Here is a 20,463-nt window from a genome sequence, read left to right on the forward strand (position 1 = left end):
GGAGGGTAGAGTCTCTGATATTTATAAGGTGCTCATGAGGGAGGAAGGGTCCCAGACGGAGGAACTGAAACTTAAATGGAAGGAGGAGCTAGGTGGGGAAATGGAGGACGGGCTGTGGGAAGAGGCCCTGAGTAGGGTAAATTCAACCGCGACATGTGCCAGGCTCGGGCTGATTCAATTTAAGGTCGTTCACCGGGCCCACATGATGGTGGCTCGGATGAGCAAATTCTTTGGGATAGAGGAAAAATGTGCTAGGTGCGCGGGAGGACCAGCGAACCACGTTCACATGTTTTGGGCATGCCCTAAGCTTAGGGGGTGCTGGGAGGGATTTGCGGGCGTCATGTCCCGGGTGCTAAAAACAAGGGTGGCGATGGGTCCAGGGGTGGCAATTTTTGGGGTTTCGGAAGACCCGGGAGTCCAGGGGGAGAAAGAGGCCGATGTTTTGGTCTTTGCTTCCCTGATAGCCCGGCGACGAATATTATTGGCGTGGAGGGACTCAAAGCCCCCGAAGACTGAGTTTCTTTCTGTTGATGTCTGTAACTGTTTACAAAGCCAAAAACTACCTCAATAAAATTGTTTATTAAAAAAAAAGAAGTAACCAAAAAGGATAGGTGGGTTACTGGGTTATGGAGATAGGGTGGAGGTGTGGGCTTGTGGGGTGCTCTTTTCAAGGGCCGGTGCAGACTGAATGGGCCAATGGCCTCCTTCTTCCCTGTACATTCTAAATTCTATGATTCTACCTTTGCTTCAACAGCAAATTTGGCAACCATTCCTTCAATCACTTCATCTAAGTCATAAATGTAAGTGTAAATAGTTGAGGTCACAGCACTGACCCCTGTGGGACACCACTCGTACATTCTTGCCAAGCAGAAAAAGGGCCACGATGTCACACTCTGCTTCCTGCTCGACAGCCAATCTTCTATCCAATATGTTACTTCTTCTAACATTCACTTTTATTTTCCACAATAACCTTTGATGTGGCACTTTATCAAATGCCTTCTGGAAATCTAAGTCCAGTACATCCACCGCTTCCCCTTTACCTAAAACACAGGTTACTTCCTCAAAGGATTCCAATTGGTTGGTTAAACATGGGCTGAATTCTCTGATTTTGAGGCTATGTCCGGAGGAAGTGTCTAGTTCTACGATGAAAAAATTGGCAGGACACCAGCAGCGACCCACCGTCCCTTGAGGGGCTAGCAGCCATGTCATGTAAAACACACGGCTGTCGTAAAATAAATGGCCGGAGAATTGCCAGGTCTGTGGCCTTGCATGTACATGACGCCGAACTGCAACGGTCGTGCCATAGAACATGGCGCCGGCCACATGCAGACCGAACTGCCATATAGTGCCCCCATGGACAACCTCTAGCCCCCCCCCCCCCCCCCCCCCCCCCGGACCACTCCCTATCAAACCCCCAGCCCTCTCCGAAGACCCAACGGCACAGCTCCCCCCCTGACTGTGGCAGCGCTGGACACAGTCCGCAACCGCCACACCAGGTTCACGAAAACTGAGAGCACAAGTGAACTGCTCCGTTGTGAACTCGGCCCATCAGGGGCGAAGCATCGGGGGAGGGCCTTCAGGTATCATCCTGAGGCCGTCCCAATGGCGTGCGGCGTACTCCCCGATGATGCTGTTTTGGAGGGGGCTGAGCATCTGAAAACAGGCGCTGCCCCCGATTCTGTCCTCAAAAGGGATTCTCAGCCCGGTTGCCAATTACGAAATCGGCATCGGCAAGTGGAGAATGATTTCCCATTCACAACCATACTGACTCTGCCTGATTAACTTGATCTTATTCAAGTTTCCTGCTATAACATCGGGCGGCATTCTCCCCTACCCGGCGTGACGGAGGTTCCCAGAGTAGGGGAGTGGCGCCAACCACTCAGGGGTCGTGCCTTTGGGGGCCAGCCCCGCGCCGGAGCGGTTGCCACCAGAAGACCGGCGCAAAAAAGCGGCGCCCCCAGCAGCAGGGCTGGCCGAAAGGCTTTCTCCGGTCCGCGCATGCGCCGGCAGTGACGTCAGCGGCAGCTAGCCGCTAATGTCACTGCCGGCGCATGCGCGATGTGGGGTTCTCTTCCGCTTCCGCCATGGCGGAGGCCGTGGCGGCCGCGGAAGAAAATAGAGCAGCCAGGGCACTGGCCCGGAGTCTGAGGGGGGGCCCACGATCGCGGGCCAGGCCACCGTGGGGGCACCCCCCGGGGTTCGATCGCCCCCCCGTTCCCCCAGGGCCCCGGGGGCCTGCTCGCGCCGCTGAGCCCGCCGTTCCAGAGGTGGTTTAAACCTCGGCGGCGGGAGAGGCCTCCCAGCGGCGGGACCTCGGCCCATCCGGGCCGGAGAATCGCCGCAGGGGCCTCTCCGATCGGAGTGGCGAGATTCCTGCCGCCGCCACTTCCCGGGTGGTGGTGAATCTCTGCCACGGCGGGGGCGGGATTTTAGGTGCCCCCAGGCGATTCTCCGACCCTGTTGGGGGTCGGAGAATGTCGCCCATCTTTAGTAATGTCTTCTAACGGCGGATGTTCGGCTAAGTGGTCTGTAGTTTTGTGTCTCCCTCCTTTTCTGAATAATGTTCAAGTTGATGACCTTTCGAGTGTCATGATAATGTTATCAGGGTACTCACTAATGTGAAACAGAGGCAGTTTTATTAAAGGATGGATAGATTTATTTTTAATCTTCATGGTTGGATGACTTGAGCTTTATATGCACATTTCTAAGCCAACTGTTCTGTTTGTTTTGACGTTAGGTTGGTGAAAAGTTTCGATCACGTGCTCTGAAGTTCCCTGGTCTGATCTCTGGATGCACTATGGATTGGTTCAGTCGCTGGCCTAGAGAGGCGTTGGTTGCTGTCTCAAACTATTTCCTTTCTGGTTTCTTCATTGCTTGTTCAAACGAGGTCAAAACCCAACTTGTGGCAACAATGGGTGTTTTTCACGACAGGGTCTATCAAACATGCGAGGACTATTTCCAGAGGTATGTTCTGATTAAGGGACAGATTTATTGACTGATAATATTCAAAATAAGTCATACTCCACGGCTAGTCAAGAATATAAAAGTTGGAAGTCTGTTACAGCTGTAAAGGTGAGACTACATCTGGAGTACTGTGAGCAATTTTGGTTCTTTACTGAAGAAAGGATGGAATTGCATTAGAAACAGTTCAGCAAAAGTTCACAGGGCTGCTTCCTGGGAGCAAAGGGTTAGCTTCTGAAGAAAGGTTGGCCTGTTTTCATCTTTAGAAGAATGAAAAAGTATCTTATTGAATCATATAAGGTACTGGGAGTAATGGATTGGGTGGACATTGAGAGGACATTTTCCCTCTGGGAGAGATTAATGCTTTGGCACACCAATCATTCTCCACCTCACGCCATAGGTAGCGGAGTTCCCAATGCGGTGGAGGATCCAGCGTTGTGAAAAAAAACGAGATCAGTGCCGGGCACCGATCTGTTTCCGATGTTCCGAACTGGCGGCGGTATCAAGGTTTGTGCCTGTACCTCAGCGGGAGTGGCCCCGGCACCTTATTCTTCAGGCCCACGTGATTCTTCAGGAAGCCCATGACAAAAGAGAAACCTGTCAGGAATTCCCCGAGAAAAGAAACCTCTGTCTGGAAGCCGGAGAGCAGTCCAGACAGAGGCAGTAAAAAAATTACTGTTGTAACAGTCACTTGAGCAAATACCTGCTGGCTCAGACACAGGAAGCACCATGTGTCAATTTATGGAAAGAGAAACCAATGGTTTTTGTTCAAACCCTCAGATCCCTGAGCTGCAAGCCATTCATTAATTTCCCTTACTGGGCTGTGATTGACAGCTTTCACAAACATGTCAGCCGAGCTTCATGGTCTTCCTTCACGGTTTTGTAACTCTGTAGTGCTATAACCACAATGTTGATAAACAGCAACCATTTCAAAGAGAGTTAAGTCATTACCATCATTACCAAGGGGCAGCAGGGTAGCATGGTGGTTAGCATAAATGCTTCACAGCTCCAGGGTCCCAGGTTCGATTCCCGGCTGGGTCACTGTCTGTGTGGAGTCTGCACGTCCTCCCCCTGTGTGCGTGGGTTTCCTCCGGGTGCTCCGGTTTCCTCCCACAGTCCAAAGATGTGCGGGTTAGGTGGATTGGCCATGCTAAATTGCCCGTAGTGTCCTAATAAAAGTAAGGTTAAGGGGGGTGTTGTTGGGTTATGGGTATAGGGTGGGTTTGAGTAGGGTGATCATGGCTCGGCACAACATTGAGGGGCCGAAGGGCCTGTTCTGTGCTGTACTGTTCTATGTTCTATTCCAATCACCCCCCCCCCCCTCCCCTTTCACGCTTGAGTGATTTTAAAGTGGTCAGCTGGAAATTGAAAGCATTTAATTCTCTTTGGGGGGATCTCTTTATTTAGGGGTCTCTGTGGGGGGTTGGGTCACCCCTGTACCTAGGAGAAGGGAGGGGTCCCAAGGGCAGTACGGTGGCGCAGTAAATAGCACTGCTGCCTCATGGCCCGAGGTCCCAGGTTCAATCTCGGCTCTGGGTCACTGTCTGTGTGGAGTTTGCACATTCTCCCTGTTTTTGCATGGGTTTCGCCCCCACAACCCAAAGATGTGCAGGCTAAGTGGATTGGCTGCACTAAATTTCCACTTAATTGGAAAAATGAATTGGACACTCTAAAGTTTAAAATCCGGGGGTAGGGGCTGAACTGTGCTGCAGGGGCGAAGGGGCTGGCCAGCCTCGGGACCTCACTACTGGGCTACCCACTCAAAATGGTGGTCGGAAAGCAGGATTCGCTTGGGAATCACTCTAAATTTGCATGGTGAAGGGTAGCTAATTGCTTCCGGCGGGAAGCATATATCAGTTGAAATTCACCTCCGGTGGGAGAACATAGGGCTGGATTCTCCGATTTTGAGGCTATGTCCAGGGGAAGTGTCTAGTTTTCCAATGTAAAATTCGGTGCTGCCCCCGCACCGATGCTCGGTCCGGTGAGGGGCAAGCAGGTAAAACTCCCGGCGTTCTGACGACCTGAAGCGGTCGCTCCATACAACATTGGGCCGTGCACAGACCCAGCCTGCCAAATAGTGTCCCTGAAACCCCGTCGCTACCCCCGGACCACCCCCCACCAGTCCCCCAGCCCTCACCGGAGCTGCCCCTGCCAGCAGCATGGCTCCCCCCTGGCTGCGGCTACGCTAGACACAGTCCGCAGCCGCCACGCCGTGATTACAAAACGCAGACCACACGCGACCCGCGCTGTCGTGAACTCGGCCCACAGTGGGAGGAGAATCGGGGGAGGCCTCAGCAGTACAGGCACTCATTGCATATTTTTAAGACTGAGTCAGATAGACTTTTGATTGACAAGAGAGTAAAAAGGTAGACGTGAAAGTAAAGTTGAGACCACAATCAGATCAGTCATGATCTTACCAAAAGACAGAGCAGGTTCAAGGAGCCAATGCTGGAACTGATAATGTGATGAGAAAACCCGAGTGCACTTCAGTCTTGAAAGTTCTGTCAGATCTTAATCATAGTATCATAGAATTTACAGAGCAGAAGGAGGCCATTCGGCCCATCGAGTCTGCACCGGCTCTTGGAAAGAGCACCCTACCCAAGGTCAACACCTCCACCCTATCCCCATAACCCAGGAACCCAACCCAACACTAAGGGCAATTTTGGACACTAAGGGCAATTTATCATGGCCAATCCACCTAACCTGCACATCTTTGGACTGTGGGAGGAAACCGGAGCACCCGGGGGAAACCCACGCACACACAGGGAGGATGTGCAGACTCCGCACAGACAGTGACCCAAGCCAGAATCAATCCTGGAACCCTGGAGCTGTGAAGCGATTGTGCTATCCACAATGCTACCGTGCTGCCCACCAATTAATGAAAATATTAATGTTTTTGCGACTCCAGCAAACGGAGCATCTGGGCAATACTCCAGCTGCAAGATATCAGGCGGGATTTCCTATCCCTTCCTGCTGCGGGTTCTTCTGGTGCTGCCAAAGTCAATCCCCACCGCAGATTCACTGGTGGCAGAATTCGCAAGCCATGCTTTTGCCATTGGGCGCGATCTACGGCCACAAACATGGACCAGGCGGAATGGCACTCGGGGGGGGGGGGGGGGGGGGGGGGGGTGCACCCAGGCCATCGGAGGCCCCTGGGTGGACAGTACTTGTGAAGTACGGCACTTGGCCTTCTCCCTGGAATGCAGACGCCTTCGCACTGCCAGGCTGTCACCTTGCAACTACCAAGCCAGCAGGAGCAGGGCCAGGGTGTCAGTGCGAGGGCTTCCAGATGCTAGGGTGGCATGGCCAATGGGGGCCCTTAAATAAGGGGACCAAAACTGTCCACAGTACTCCAGGTGCAGTCTCACTAATGCCTTGTATATCTGCAGCAATACTTCCCTGCTTTGGCAAAGATTGCATTTGTCTTAATTTTTCCCTGCTGTACTTGCATTCTAGTTTTCTGCTATTCATACACAAGGACACCCAGATTCCTCTGCACTGAAGCGCTCTTAAGATTTTTCTGCATTTAGATAATACGTTGCCTTTCCATTTAAAAGACCAAAATGGATAAACTCACACTTATCCACATTAAACCCCATCTGCCACATTTTGGCCCACTCACCTAACCTTTCTGTATCCATTTGTAAAATTTCTTGGGCGGAATTCTCCCAAAGGCCCAACGCCGTTGTGAAACCCGGAGAGATTCACGACGGCGTTGGAGGCCTCTCCTGGCCCCCTATTCTCCCCCCGCCGGGGGGCTTGGAGGGCCGTGCTGGTAAACTCGGCCGCGGGGCCTTGTCACCATGCGGCCGCCGCCCCGCAAGATCAAGCCGCCACGTCTTGCGGGGCGGCTGAGGGGAAAGAATGCGTCCCATTGAGACGCCGGCCCGACGATCGGTGGGCACTGATCACGGGCCTGTCCCCTCCCGAGCACGGTCGTGGTGCTCAGTCCCCTCTAGGCCCCCCACAATCCCAAACGGGCATCTCACGCTGTGTTCACGACAGCAGCGACCAGGTGTGGTTGCCGCCGTCATGAAACGGTCATGAACGGCCGGCCGCTCGGCCCATCCGGGTCGGAGAATCTCGGGCCGCCGTGAAAACACGGCATTTTGGGGGGGGGGGGGGAGAATCACGGGAGGTGCCAGAGCGGACCTCCTGCGATTCTCCCACCCGGCGTGGGAGCGGAGAATTCCGCCCCTTATTTCCTCTTTGCAACTTTTTATCCCACCTATTTTAGTGTCATCTTAAATTTGGCTGCAATACCTTATAGCCAAGTAAATCATATATATCGTAAATAATTGGGGCCCGAGGACCTAACCCTGGGCGCGATTCTCTGCTCCCCATGCCAGGTGGCAGAATCACGGGAGGGCCGGGCGACTCACGAAACGCCGCTCTGGTCCCCCCCGCGATTCTCCCACCCGAGCGGCCTGCCGTTCCCGACCGGTTCACGACAGCAGCAGCCACACCTGCTCACTGCCGTCGTGAACATGGGCGCCAGATGCTCGTTTGTGGCTTGTGGGGGGTGGAGAGGGGAGTGAGCACCACGGCCGTGCTCGGGAGGGGACTGGCCCGCGATTGGTGCCCACCGTTCGTCGGGCCGGTGTCTCAAAGGGACGCACTCTTTCCCCTCCGCCGCCTTGCAAGAACAAGCCGCCATGTCTTGCGGGGCAGCGGAGGGGAAGACGGCAACCGCGCATGCGCGGGTTGGAGCCGTCAGCCATCGTGATGTCAGCCGCGCAAGCGCGGGTTGGAGGCCAACTTGCAAGCATCAAGGCCCGGCGGCCGAGAATAACGGAGCGCCGCTCCTAGCCCCCCGGGTGGGGGTAAATAAGGTGCGAGGAGCGGCCTCCGAGGCCGAAACTCGGCCGAGTTCACGACGGGCTTCCCAATTCATAGCGGGAGCAGAGAATTCCGCCCCCTATGTCACACCACTAGTTACATCTTGGCAGCCAGAAAAAGTCGACACACTCTGGCACTTGTTCGGTACCTGATGGATAATTCAGAATGTCCAATTCATCGAACCGAAGCACCCAGAGGAAACCCACGCAGACTCGGGTAGAACATGTAGTCCCAGCAGAGACAGTGATCCAAGCTGGGAATCTAACCTAGGACCCAGGCACTGTGAAGCAACAGTGGGCACCCCTGTGATATCGTGCCACCCTTATCAAATGCCTTCTGGAAATCCAGATATACTACATCTACAGGATCCCCATTATTCTCTTGGCTTGTTACATCTTCGAAGAACTCGAGGAAATTCGTCAAACCTGATTTACCCTTCATTAAACCATGCTGACTCTGATTGTACTTCAGATTTCCAAATATCCTGTTATTACTTCCTTAAAAATAGATTCTAATAATTTCCCAATGACAGATGTTCAACTCACTGGTCTATAGTCTCCTACATTCTATCTCCCTCCCTTTTTAAATAAGGGCATTACAGTAGAATTTTTCCAATCCACTGGAACTTTTCCCGCATCCAGGGAATATTATAACCAATGGATCCACTATTTCCACTGCCACTTCCTTTAACACCCTGGGATGTAGGCCATCAGGCTCTGAGGACATGTTTGCCTTCAATTCCAATAGTTTGGTTGGTACTTTTTCCCTTTGATGATGAGTGTTATAAATTTCTCTCTTTCTATCAGCTCTGCATTACCTATTACTCCCTGGTCTCATCCTCCCGTTAGCTTCTCTCATCCCTTTTATATATGATGTGGAGATGCCAAAGTTGGACTGGGGTGAGGACAGTAAGAAATATTACAACACCAGGTTAAAGTCCAACAGGCTTGTTTCAAATCACTAGCTTTCGGAGCATTGCTCCTTCCTCAGGTGAATCTTTCAGATCACTAGCTTTCAGAGCATTGCTACTTCCTCAGGTAAATCTTTCAGATCACTAGTTTTCGGAGCATTGCTCCTTCCTCAGGTGAATCTTTCAAATCACTAGCTTTCGGAGCACTACTCCTTCCTCAGGTAAATATTTCAAATCACTAGCTTTCAGATCACTGCCTCTTCCTCAGGTAAATCTTTCAGATCACTAGCTTTCAGAGCACTGCCTCTTCCTCAGATAAATATTTCAAATCACTAGCTTTCAGATCACTGCCTCTTCCTCAGGTAAATATTTCAAATCACTAGCTTTCAGAGCACTGCTCCTTCCTCAGGTGAATCTTTCAGATCACTAGCTTTCAGAGCACTGCTCCTTCCTCAGGTGAATCTTTCAAATCACTAGCTTTCAGAGCACTGCTCCTTCCTCAGGTGAATCTTTCAAATCACTAGCTTTCAGAGCACTGCTTCTTCCTCAGGTGAATCTTTCAAATCACTAGCTTTCAGAGCACTGCTCTTTCCTCAGGTGAATCTTTCAAATCACTAGCTTTCAGAGCACTGCTTCTTCCTCAGGTGATTCACCTGAGGAGGGAGCAATGCTCTGAAAACTAATGATTCGAAACAAACCTGTTGGACTTTAACCTGGTGTTGTAAGACTTCTTAATGTGCCCTTTTATATATTTATAGAAGCTTTTGTTATCCTTTTTTCATATTTTGTGCTACTTTTCTTTCATAATTTGCCTTTGCTTTTTTATCACAATTAGATCTGCCTTAGTTTCCGTCTTTATGTTATCTTTAACTTCATTGCTCAATCAAGGATTTCTTTTCATCTTACAATCTTTCATCCTCTCCGGAATATGGTTTAGTTGAGAGGAATTGAATATCTCCTTAAACTCTCACCGCTGCTTATCAACTGTACTATCTTTTAGTCTTCTTACCCAGTCCACTAGGGCCAAATCTATCCTTCTGCCAATGTAATTACGTTTGTTTAACTTCAGAACCAGAATGTGGGACTCTAGTTTCTCATTCTCAAAGTGAATTTGAAATTTTATAATGCTATGATCACTCTTTCCTAGAGGACCCTTGACTATGAGGTCATTAATTAATCTCTCCTCATTACATAATACCAAATCCAGAATAGCCTGATCCCTGGTTGGTTCACATCATATTGCCCCAAGAAACAATCTCTAATACATTCAATGAACTATCCCTCGAGGATATCCTTGCAAATTTGATTAATCCATTGTATATGCATATTAAAATCACCCATGAGAATTATCGTACCTTTCTTACAAGCCTCTAATATGTCCTGGTTTATACTGTGCCCCACTGCAGAACTATTGTTTGTGGACCAATATATTACTCCCACCAGGGACTTCTTTCCTTTGCTATTTCTTATTTCTACTGATTCCACATCTTGATTCACAGTGCTCTTATCATTTCTTACTACAGCACTGATCCCTTTCTTTACGAGCAAAGTTACACCACCTTCTTTTCTTTTCTGGCTATCCTTCCGAAGTACTGTGAATCCTTAGATATTCAACTCCTAGATCTGGTCTCCTTGTAACATCATGTCTCAGTAATCAGCGCCAAATCATATCCTTTGTCTCTATTTGCGCTGTTAATTCATTAATATTGTTCCGAATGCTTCATACATTCAGATAAAAAGTCTTCAAGTTTGTTCTATTTTCAAATGTCCCTACTCTTGTCTGATTCCTTGGTGCAATATGACATTCACATCTGTCCCGTTTATCTTCCAGTAACAATCCACCTCATCACTAACTTGCACTCCTACCTGTGATTTCCTAATTGTCTATGCAACTGAGCCCACCCCCCCCCCCCCCCCGCTGCCACTGAGAGCACCCCCCCCCCCCCCCCCCCACCCCTCACCCCCGCCCAGTATTTAGTTCAATGCCCTATCTACAGCTCTAGTTATGTAATTCATCAGGACTCTGGTCTCAGCTAGATTCAGGTGAAAACCTTCCCATCAGCACAGATTCCTCCTCCCCAGTACTGGGTCAATGTTCCATGGATTTGAACCCATTTCTCCCACACCAACCTCTGAGCCACACATTTACCTATTTAATCTTATTAACCCTCATGCTGTAGGCAAGGCATTAATACTAAATTCCTGTGACTGCCCTTCAACGTGAGTTTCTTGCCTTTGTAGTCATCCCTGCACTTTAAGGCCACCATGCTTAGTTGCTCTGTTGCCTGGAGCCATCCTGGATGCTGGAAATATTGTTTGGCAGATAGGAAGCAGCATTTTACAGCACTAAAAGTCTTTGTGAAACTTATGAATTTGAATTCGGTTAATTATAAATTGGGAACAAAATGGAATTGTTGTAAATAAATCCTCAGTTTCAGGGAAAGAAATCTGCGGTCCTTACATGATTCCAATTCCATAGCTATGTGGTTGACTTTGAACATGCCTCTGAAATGCTTGGCAACCGCCTCATCTGTATTAAACTGCTGCAGAAAAGTAAAATACCAATAAAACCAGATGGACCTTCAGGAAGTAAAGCCAGACAGATTACCCAGTATCAACCTGGGCACAGGAAATTACAACAGGATACCCAACCCTGCCAACCCTGAAAAAGTCCTCTTTACTAATATCTGGGGTTGTTGCTAAGATTGGGAGAGCTGTCTCACAGTCTAGCCAATAAATAGCCTGACATGGTTTATCAAAGCGTGCCTTACAGGCAATGTCCCAAAAACCAACATCACAATCACACTGGTCCCACTGACAGGGTAGAAGCACCAGGAGTGGCAAACAGTGGTATACAGTATGGAGGATGTTGCACTGGGAGTCTTCAGTATTGACTCTAGATCCTCATGGAGCCTCAAGCCATCAGGTCAAAATGTCTTAGATGGCATTGAACTTTTGAATGTTGTTGGAGCTGCACTTATCCAGGCTACTGGACAGTAGTCCATCACACTCCTGACTTGAGCCTTGCAAATGGTGGACAAGCTTTTTGGGTCAGTGGGTCATAGAGTTATAGATGTTTACAGCATGGAAACAGGCCCTTCGGCCCAGCTTGTCCATGCTGCCCAGTTTCTATCACTAAGCTAGTCCCACTTGCCCGCATTTGGCCCATATCCCTCCAGTACAGTTTTTTAAAGGAAAAAATTGTACCCGCCTCTACCACTGCCTCTGGCAGCCCGTTCCAGATACTCACCACCCTCTGTGTGAAAAAGCTTCCTCTCTGGTCTCTTTTGTATCTCTCCCCTCTCACCTTAAACCTATGCCCTCTAGTTCTAGACTCCTCTACCTTTGGGAAAATATGTTGACTATGTACTTTATCTATGCTCCTCATTATTTTATATACCTCTAGAAGATCATCCCTAAACACCTTACGCTCCTGGGAAAAAAGTCCCAGTCTATACAGCCTCTCCTTATAACTCAGACCATCAAGTCCTGGTAGCATCCTCGTAAATCTCTTCTGCACTCTTTCTAGTTTAACAATATCCTTCCTATAATAGGGTGACCAGAACTGAACACAGTATTACATGTGTGGCCTTACCAATGTCTTGTACAACTTCAATAAGAAGTCCCAACTCCTGTATTCTGCCCAATAAAACCTAGCATGCTGAATGCCTTCTTCACTACCCTGTCCACCTGCGACTCCAACTTCAGGGAGCTATGAACCTATACCCCTAGATTTCTTTGTTCTGTAACTCACCCCAACTCCCTATCATTAACTGAATAAGTCCTGGCCTGATTTGATCTACCAAAATGCATCACCTCACATTTATCCAAATTAAATTCCATCTGCCATTCATCGGACCACTGGCCAAATTGGTCAAGATCCTGTTGCAATCTTATATAACCTTCCTCACTATCCACTATGACACCAATCTTGGTGTCATCTGCAAAATTACTAACCATGTCTCCTACATTCTCATCCAAATCATTAATATTTATAACAAATAACAGCAGACCCAGCACCGATCCCTGAGGCACACCGCTGGTCACAGACCTCCAGTTTGAAAAGTAACCCTCCACAACCACCCTTTGGCTTCGATCACCAAGCCAATTTTGTATCCAATTGACTACCTCACCCTGGATTCCATGAGATTTAACCTTTTGCAACAACATACCATGCGGTACCTTGTCTAAGGCTGAGTTAATCTCCGCAGACTTCACAGGCTCTGACCTGCACTTGTAACCATTGTATTTACATGGTTGGCCCAGGTCAATTTCCGGTCAATGGTAATCCCCAGGATGTTGATAGAATTAATGCTAATTGTTAAAATGATCTAAAAGAATATGGTAAGTCTTACAACACCAGGTTAAAGATTTGGAATCACTAGCTTTCAGATTGTAGCTCCTTCATCACCCACTTGATAAAAGGAGCTACACTCCGATAGCTAGTGATTCCAAACAAACCTATTGGACTTTAACCTAGTGTTGTAAGACTTCTTACTGTGCCCACCCCAGTCCAACGCCAGCATCTCCACATTATGGCGAAAAGAATATGGTTACCAGAGGTACTTGTGGCGTTTCAGTTATATAGTCCTGATTTTATTTTGATTTGATTTGATTTATTGTCACATGAAAAATGAAATGAAATGAAAATCGCTTATTGTCACGAGTAGGTTTCAATGAAGTTACTGTGAAAAGCTCCTAGTCGCCACATTCTGGCGCCTGTTCAGGGAGGCATGTACCGAAGTACAGTGAAAAGTATTTTTCTGTGGCCAAGGGAACGTACACAGTACGTACATAGTAGACAAAAAATGAATAATTGACAGAATACATTGACAAATGGTACGTCAACAAACAGTGACTGGTTACATTACAGTGTAGAACAAGGGGCCAAACAAAGCAAATACATGAGCAAGAGCAGCATTGGGCGTCGTGAATAGTGTTCTTCCAGGGAACAGATCAGTCCAAGGGGGAGTCACTGAGGAGTCTTGTAGCTGTGGGGAAGAAGTTGTTCCTATGTCTAGATGTGCAGACCTTCAGACTTCTGTATCTTCTGCCTGAAGAGTCTGGAAGAGGGGAAAGCCTGGGTGGGAGGGGTCTCTGATCCTACTCATAAATGTTTAAGTATTTTTAAAATCTGTTGTAAATATCTTTAAAATAATAAAAATTATTTTTGTGCCTACTTTTCAGATATCGACGAAGAACACATATTACCCCCAAATCTTATCTTGCCTTTATAAACAGCTACAAATCTACTTACACAGAGAAACATGTCAACATCAATGACCTCGCAGAACACATGCAAATGGGTAGGTACATTTCCATGGAAAAATAGGAACATTTGTGGAGCTGTGCCATCAGAACAAGAGAGATTGTTGGCCAATATGTCTAAATGTTTCTGATTTCTTCTGGGCTGTGGGTTGTGGAGGCAAAGATGCATTTTATTTCCCCTGAGAAGATGGTGGTGGGCCTTCTTGAATTGTAGCGATTTTGTGTCTGTTAATATTCCGTTTGTGTGTGTATATGTGTTCTCATTTAAAATTGAAAAACATAGAAAATAGAACATTACAGCGCAGTACGGGCCCTTCGGCCCTCGATGTTGCGCCGACCTGTGAAACCATCTGAAGCCTATCTGACCTACACTATTCCATTTTCATCCATATGTCTATCTAGTGATCACTTAAATGCCCTTAAAGTTGGCGATTCTACTACTGTTGCAGGCAGGACGTTCCACACCCCTACTACTCTCTGAGAAAAGAAACTGCCTCTGACATCTGTCCTATATCTACCACCCCTCAATTTAAAGCTATGTCCCCTCGTGTTGGTCATCACCATCCGAGGAAAGAGACTCTCACTGTCCACCCTATCTAATCCTCTGACTATCTTATATGTCTCTATTAAGTCACCTCTCAGCCTTCTCCTCTCTAACGAAAACAACCTCAAGTCCCTGAGCCTTTCCTCGTAAGACCTTCCCTCCATACCAGGCAACATCCTAGTAAATCTCCTCTGAACCCTTTCCAAAGCTTCCACATCCTTCCTATAATGTGGTGACCAGAACTGCACGCAGTACTTCAGGAGCGGCCGCACCAGAGTTATGTACAGCTGCAGCATGACCTTGTGGCTCCGAAACTCAATCCCCTTACTGATAAAGGCTAGCACACCATATGCCTTCTTAACAGCCCTATTAACCTGGGTGGCAACTTTCAGGGATTTATGTACCTGGATGCCGAGATCTCTCTGTTCATCTACATTACAAAGAATATTGCCATTAGCCCAGTACTCTGCATTCCTGTTACTCCTTCCAAAGTGAACCACCTCACACTTTTCCGCATTAAACTGCATCTGCCACCTCTTAGCCCAGCTCTGCAGCTCATCTATGTCCCTCTGTATCCTATAACATCCTTCAGCACTATCCACAACTCCACCGACCTTCGTGTCATCTGCAAATTTACTAACCCATCCTTCTACACCCTCTTCCAGGTCATTTATAAAAATGACAAACAGCAGTGGCCCCAAAACAGATCCTTGCGGTACACCACTAGTAACTGAACTCCAGGATGAACATTTGCCATCAACCGCCACCCTCTGTCTTCTTTCAGCTAGCCAATTACTGATCCAAACCGCTGAATCACCTTCAATCCCATACTTCCTTATTTTCTGCAATAGCCTACCATGGGGAACCTTATCAAACGCCTTACTGAAATCCATATACACCACATCAACCGCTTTACCCTCATCCACCTGTTTGGTCACCAAAACATTGTTGTTCACAACACATTATTTAGGGGTGTGTTCAGAGTGAGCCACATTGCTATGGGTCTGGAAACACAGCCTCACAGGGAAACAGTGGCGTTGGGTAATGTTAGTGGACCAATAATACAGAAGACTATTCTCCGGCAACACAATTCTAATCCCATAATGGCAGTTGATGGAATTTGAATTTAATTCATAAATCTGGAATATGAACCTTCGGCACGATTTAACAGGATAAAAAACAGAGTCCTAAGTTGGGCACAAATGGCAGGCTGTTTCTCGGAACCTGCAGTGCCAATAACAACCCTGCTAACAATCCAAAGAGCTCCTACAAATACATAAAAGGCAAAAGAGTAACTCAGAAGACAGTGGGATCCAACAAGGTAATCTGTGTGCGGATCCACAAGAGCTGGATGAGATCCTAAATGAATATTTCTCATCGGTATTTATTATTGAGAAACAGTAAGAAGTCTTACAACACCAGGTTAAAGTCCAACAGGTTTATTTGGAATCACTAGCTTTCAGAGCACAGCTCCTTCATCAGGTGAGTGATGATACAAAATTGGTGCCAAACCTGGAGCGCTTCAGCAACTGTGGAGGGGCTAGCACTAGCACCATGTGAAACACAAGCGATTCCAATGAAAAACTGTGGGATTCTGCGGATCCGTGATTGACACTCAGGAGGCTGAAAAGCTGCAGCTGCATAAGCACATTACATTCCCCACACACACTCATCCCAGCCAATAAAATGGCACTGGAAAAATGAAAAATGTCACGAGTGGGCTTCAATGAAGTTACTGTGAAAAGCCCCTAGTCGCCACATTCCGGCGCCTGTCCGGGGAGGCTGGTTGTGCTGGAGTGTGCCCATACAGCTGATGGGTCAGCTGGAGCCAGAGGCACCTAGGGGTGTGGCCTGGGGGGGGGGGGGGGGGGGGGGAACGACGACCCATATGACCTGTGGCCCTAAGTTCACGGTGGGCAGTCAGCAGCATACACAGCTGTATGGCTGTCTTGCCAGCTGCAACAATGGTGTCCCATGCCTATACACCATGTGGGGCATGGTGGGCCATTGTCGTGCAGCAGTGTGTTGAAAAGTGCCCCCTACAGTTGCCAAGAGCTCCCGAAAATGAGTTGAATGAAATATTTATGGTATTCCCATTGACCCACATGTAGTGTGTACTTTAACCTGAGCCATTTCGAAGCTTTAATATTTTCAAGACTAATGCCTGATCTGTACACGTATTAACTTTATAGTTATACTTTCTCAAACCATTCTGCACTGATTCCATAATCAGACCAGAAAGTGGCCTGTGGAATTCCCTGCCCAGTGAAGCAGTTGAGACTTGTTTTTAAGGTAAAGATAGATAGATTTTTAACAGTAAATGAATTAAGGGATATGGTGAGTGGGTTGGTAAATGGAGCTGAGTCCACAAAATGACCAGCCTGGGCAGCACGGTGGCACAAATGGTTAGCAGAGTTGCCTCATGGCGCTGAGGTACCAGGTTGCATCCCGGGTCTGGGTCACTGTTCGTGTGGAGTTTGCACATTCTCCCCGTGTTTGCGTGGGTTTTGCCCCCACAACCCAAAAGATGTGCAAGCTAGGTGGATTGGCCACGCTAAATTTCCCCTTAAATGGAAGAAATGAATTGGATACTCTACATTTATAAACAAATATGATCAGCCATAATCTTATTGAATGACGGAGCAGGCTCGAGGGGCCAGATGGCCTACTCCTGCTCCTAGTTCTTATGTTCTTATGGAGAAGAACAAATGAATCAACCCTCTATGATAGCGGGCAGCACGGTAGCACAAGTAGATAGCGCTATGGCTTCACAGCACCAGGGTCCCAGGTTTGATTCCCCGCTGGGTCACTGTCTGTGCGGAGTCTGCACGTTCTCCCAGTGTCTGCGTGAGTTTCCTCCGGGTGCTCCGGTTTCCTCCCACAGTCCAAAGAGGTGCAGGTTAGGTGGATTCGCTATGATAAATTGCACTTAGTGACCCAATAGGTTAGAAGTGGTTATTGGGTTGTAGGGTGGAAGTGAGGACTTAAGTGGGTCGGTGCAGACTCGATGGGCCGAATGGCCTCCTTCTGCACTGTATGTTCTATGTTCTATCTATGATATTGAAGTGGAAGACTGTTTTGAGGTTACCTCAATGTAACCAACTCTGCTTTCTAGTATTGTCAGTGTAATGTCAAAGGTATTTCAATAGCAAAACGTAATTTCAGTCAGCAAATACAAAAAAAATGGAACTTCTGATGGAATACATTGCAGGTCTTTCCAAGCTCATGGAGGCAACTGAATCAGTAGCTCGTCTCGCACAAGAACTAGCAGGGAAAGAAAAGGAACTGGCAGTGGCATCACGAAATGCTGATAAGGTATGAAATTCACTTTCAAAATATCTTTTGCTAAACAAGCTAGGATAGTTAACTCGAGGTAACCAATTCCAGGCAGCTCATTGGATAATCTGCAAAAAAGGTGTTTGAGACCTTTCAGTAAGGATTGAAGGAATAATTGCAAAATTTGCTGACTATACAAAGGTAGATCAGAAGGTAAATTGTGAAGAGGACACAAGGAGGCAACAAAGGGACATGCTAAGTAAGCAAACAAAGACCTGACAAATAGAGATGAATGTAAGCAAATGGAAAATTGTCCATTTTGGCAGGAAGAATAAAAAGAAAGCATCATACCTAATTAGTGAGAGAATGCAGCTCTTTGAGATTTGGAGTGGGCTGGGTTTCCTAGTGCATGAATCACTAAAGGCTACAACAAGTAATTAAGAAAGCAAATACAATGTTATTGGTTATTGTGAGGGGTATGGAGGTTATGCTTCAGTTGTACGAGACCACATCAGGAATGTACTGTTTTGCTCTCCTTATTTAAGGGAGGATGTAAATGCGTTGGAATCAGTTCAGAGAAGGTTTACTGGACTGATACCTGGAACGGGTAGGTTATCTCATGAGGAACTTTGGAGAGGTTAGGCTTGCACCCACTAGAGTTTAGGAGAGTAAGAGGCGACTTCATTGAAACCATCAAGATTCTGAGGGGCCTTGACATGGTGGATGTGGAGAGGATGTTTCATCTTGTGAGAGAACTCGGGTCACTGTTTAAAAATAAAGAGCTGTTCATTTAAGACGGAGATGAAGGGAATTATTTTCTCTCAGAGGAGTCTCTGGAACTCTCTTTAAAAGACAGTGGAGGTAAAGTCTTTAAATATTTTAAGGCAGAGCTAGATACATTATTGATAAGCAAAGGAGTGAGAGGTTATTATGGGCATGTAGGAGTGTGGAGTTGTGATTACAATCAGATCAGCCATGATCTTATTGAATGGTGGAGAAGACTTGATGGGCTGAGTGGCCTATTCCTGTCCTTAATTGGTATGTTTGTATGTTCATATGTTCCAACCGAGAACCATGGGCGGGATTCTCCGTTGCCCGTCGTAACGCGGGTTTCCGGCGAGAAAAATCGGTGTTAATCACTCCGGCGTCGGGGCCTTCTTTAAGGCCGCTATTCTCCGTTCCCGGAGGGGCTAGCAACTGCCTGACGCGATACACGTCAGTTTCACCAGCTGCGGAAGTGGTGAGACCCGGCGTTTTTTGGAGGAGGAGGAGAGAGACAGACCCGGCATTGGGGGGGGGGGGTTCCGGCATTTGGGGGGGGGGGTCCAGCATTTGGGGGGGGGGGGGGTTCCGGCAATTTGGGGGGGGGGGGTTCCGGCATTTGGGGGGGGGGTTCCGGCATTTGGGGGGGGTTGCGGCATCGGGGGGGGGTTTGGGGGCAGCGGCGTGCAGAGAGGGGGGGCGACGGATGCCCGGGGCCAACGCACCGTTGCCCCCCCCTCTGAACGCCGCTGCCCCCCTACCTCAACCACCCCCCTCACCACCCTCCCTCCCTCCCCACCACCCCTACCTCCCTCCCCACCACCCCTACCTCCCTCCCCACCACCCCTACCCCCCTCCCCACCACCCCTACCCCCCCTCCCCACCACCCCCACCCCCCTCCAACGCTCGCAACGCCGCAACCCCCCACCCTCAACGCCGGGTCCCCCCCCCCCCCAACGCCGGTACCCACACCCCGTCCCCCTCCCTCTGAAGGCCGGTACCCACACACACCCCCCTCTCTCCTCCTCCCCCCCCTTCCTTCCTCCTCCCCCCCTTCCTTCCTCCTCCCCCCTTCCTTCCTCCGTTAGTGGGGGGAGGGGTGCGGCGTTAGTGGGGGGTGGGGGTGGGGGGGGTGCGGCGTTGGAGGGGGGTAGGGGTGGTGAAGGGGGTAGGGGTGGTGAGGGGAGGGGGTTGGGGTAGGGGCAGCTGCGTGCAGAGGGGGGCGACGGTGCGTTGGCCCCGGGCATCCGTCGCCCCCCTCCTCTGCACGCCGCTGCCCCTACCCCAACCCCCCCTCACCACCCCTACCCCCTTCACCACCCCTACCCCCCTCCAACGCCGCAACCCCCCACCCCCCACTAACAGCCGCACCCCCCCCCCCCACTAACGGAGGAAGGAAGGGGGGAGGAAGGAAGGGGGGGGGACGGAGGAAGGAAGGGGGGGAGGAAGGAAGGGGGGGACGGAGGAAGGAAGGGGGGAGGAGGAAGGAGAAGGGGGAGGAGGAAGGAGGGGGGGAAGGAGGAAGGAAGGGGGGGGAGGAGGAGAGAGGGGGGGGTGTGGGTACCGGCCTTCAGAGGGAGGGGGACGGGGTGTGGGTACCGGCGTTGAGGGGGGGGGGGACCCGGCGTTGAGGGGGGGGACCCGGCGTTGAGGGGGGGGGGGGCCCGGCGTTGAGGGGGGGGGGGACCCGGCGTTAAGGGGGGGGTTGCAGCGTTGCGAGAGATGGTGGGCGGCGTTGGAGGGGGGTAGGGGTGGTGGGGAGGGGGGTAGGGGTGGTGGGGAGGGGGGTAGGGGTGGTGGGGAGTGGGGTAGGGGTGGTGGGGAGGGGGGTAGGGGTGGTGGGGAGGGAGGTAGGGGTGGTGAGGGTGGGGTGGGTGGGGTGGTTGGGGTAGGGGGCAGCGGC

The 20,463-nt window shown here is 49.5% G+C and overlaps 1 protein-coding gene across 1 annotated transcript in view; it reads left to right on the forward strand.

The window, feature by feature from the left end:
- LOC119966923 (dynein heavy chain 8, axonemal-like) overlaps positions 1–20,463 on the forward strand; it is a 1,786,259-nt gene that overhangs the window by 1,480,668 nt on the left and 285,128 nt on the right. Inside the window, exons 65-67 of the mRNA XM_038798881.1 lie at positions 2,738–2,964; positions 13,898–14,016; positions 17,734–17,837. Of these exons, the coding sequence (XP_038654809.1) occupies positions 2,738–2,964; positions 13,898–14,016; positions 17,734–17,837 (450 nt within the window). The remainder of the gene's footprint in view (positions 1–2,737; positions 2,965–13,897; positions 14,017–17,733; positions 17,838–20,463) is intronic.

This window comes from Scyliorhinus canicula, chromosome 6 (assembly GCF_902713615.1).
Source record: "Scyliorhinus canicula chromosome 6, sScyCan1.1, whole genome shotgun sequence".
Classification (NCBI taxonomy): domain Eukaryota; kingdom Metazoa; phylum Chordata; class Chondrichthyes; order Carcharhiniformes; family Scyliorhinidae; genus Scyliorhinus; species Scyliorhinus canicula.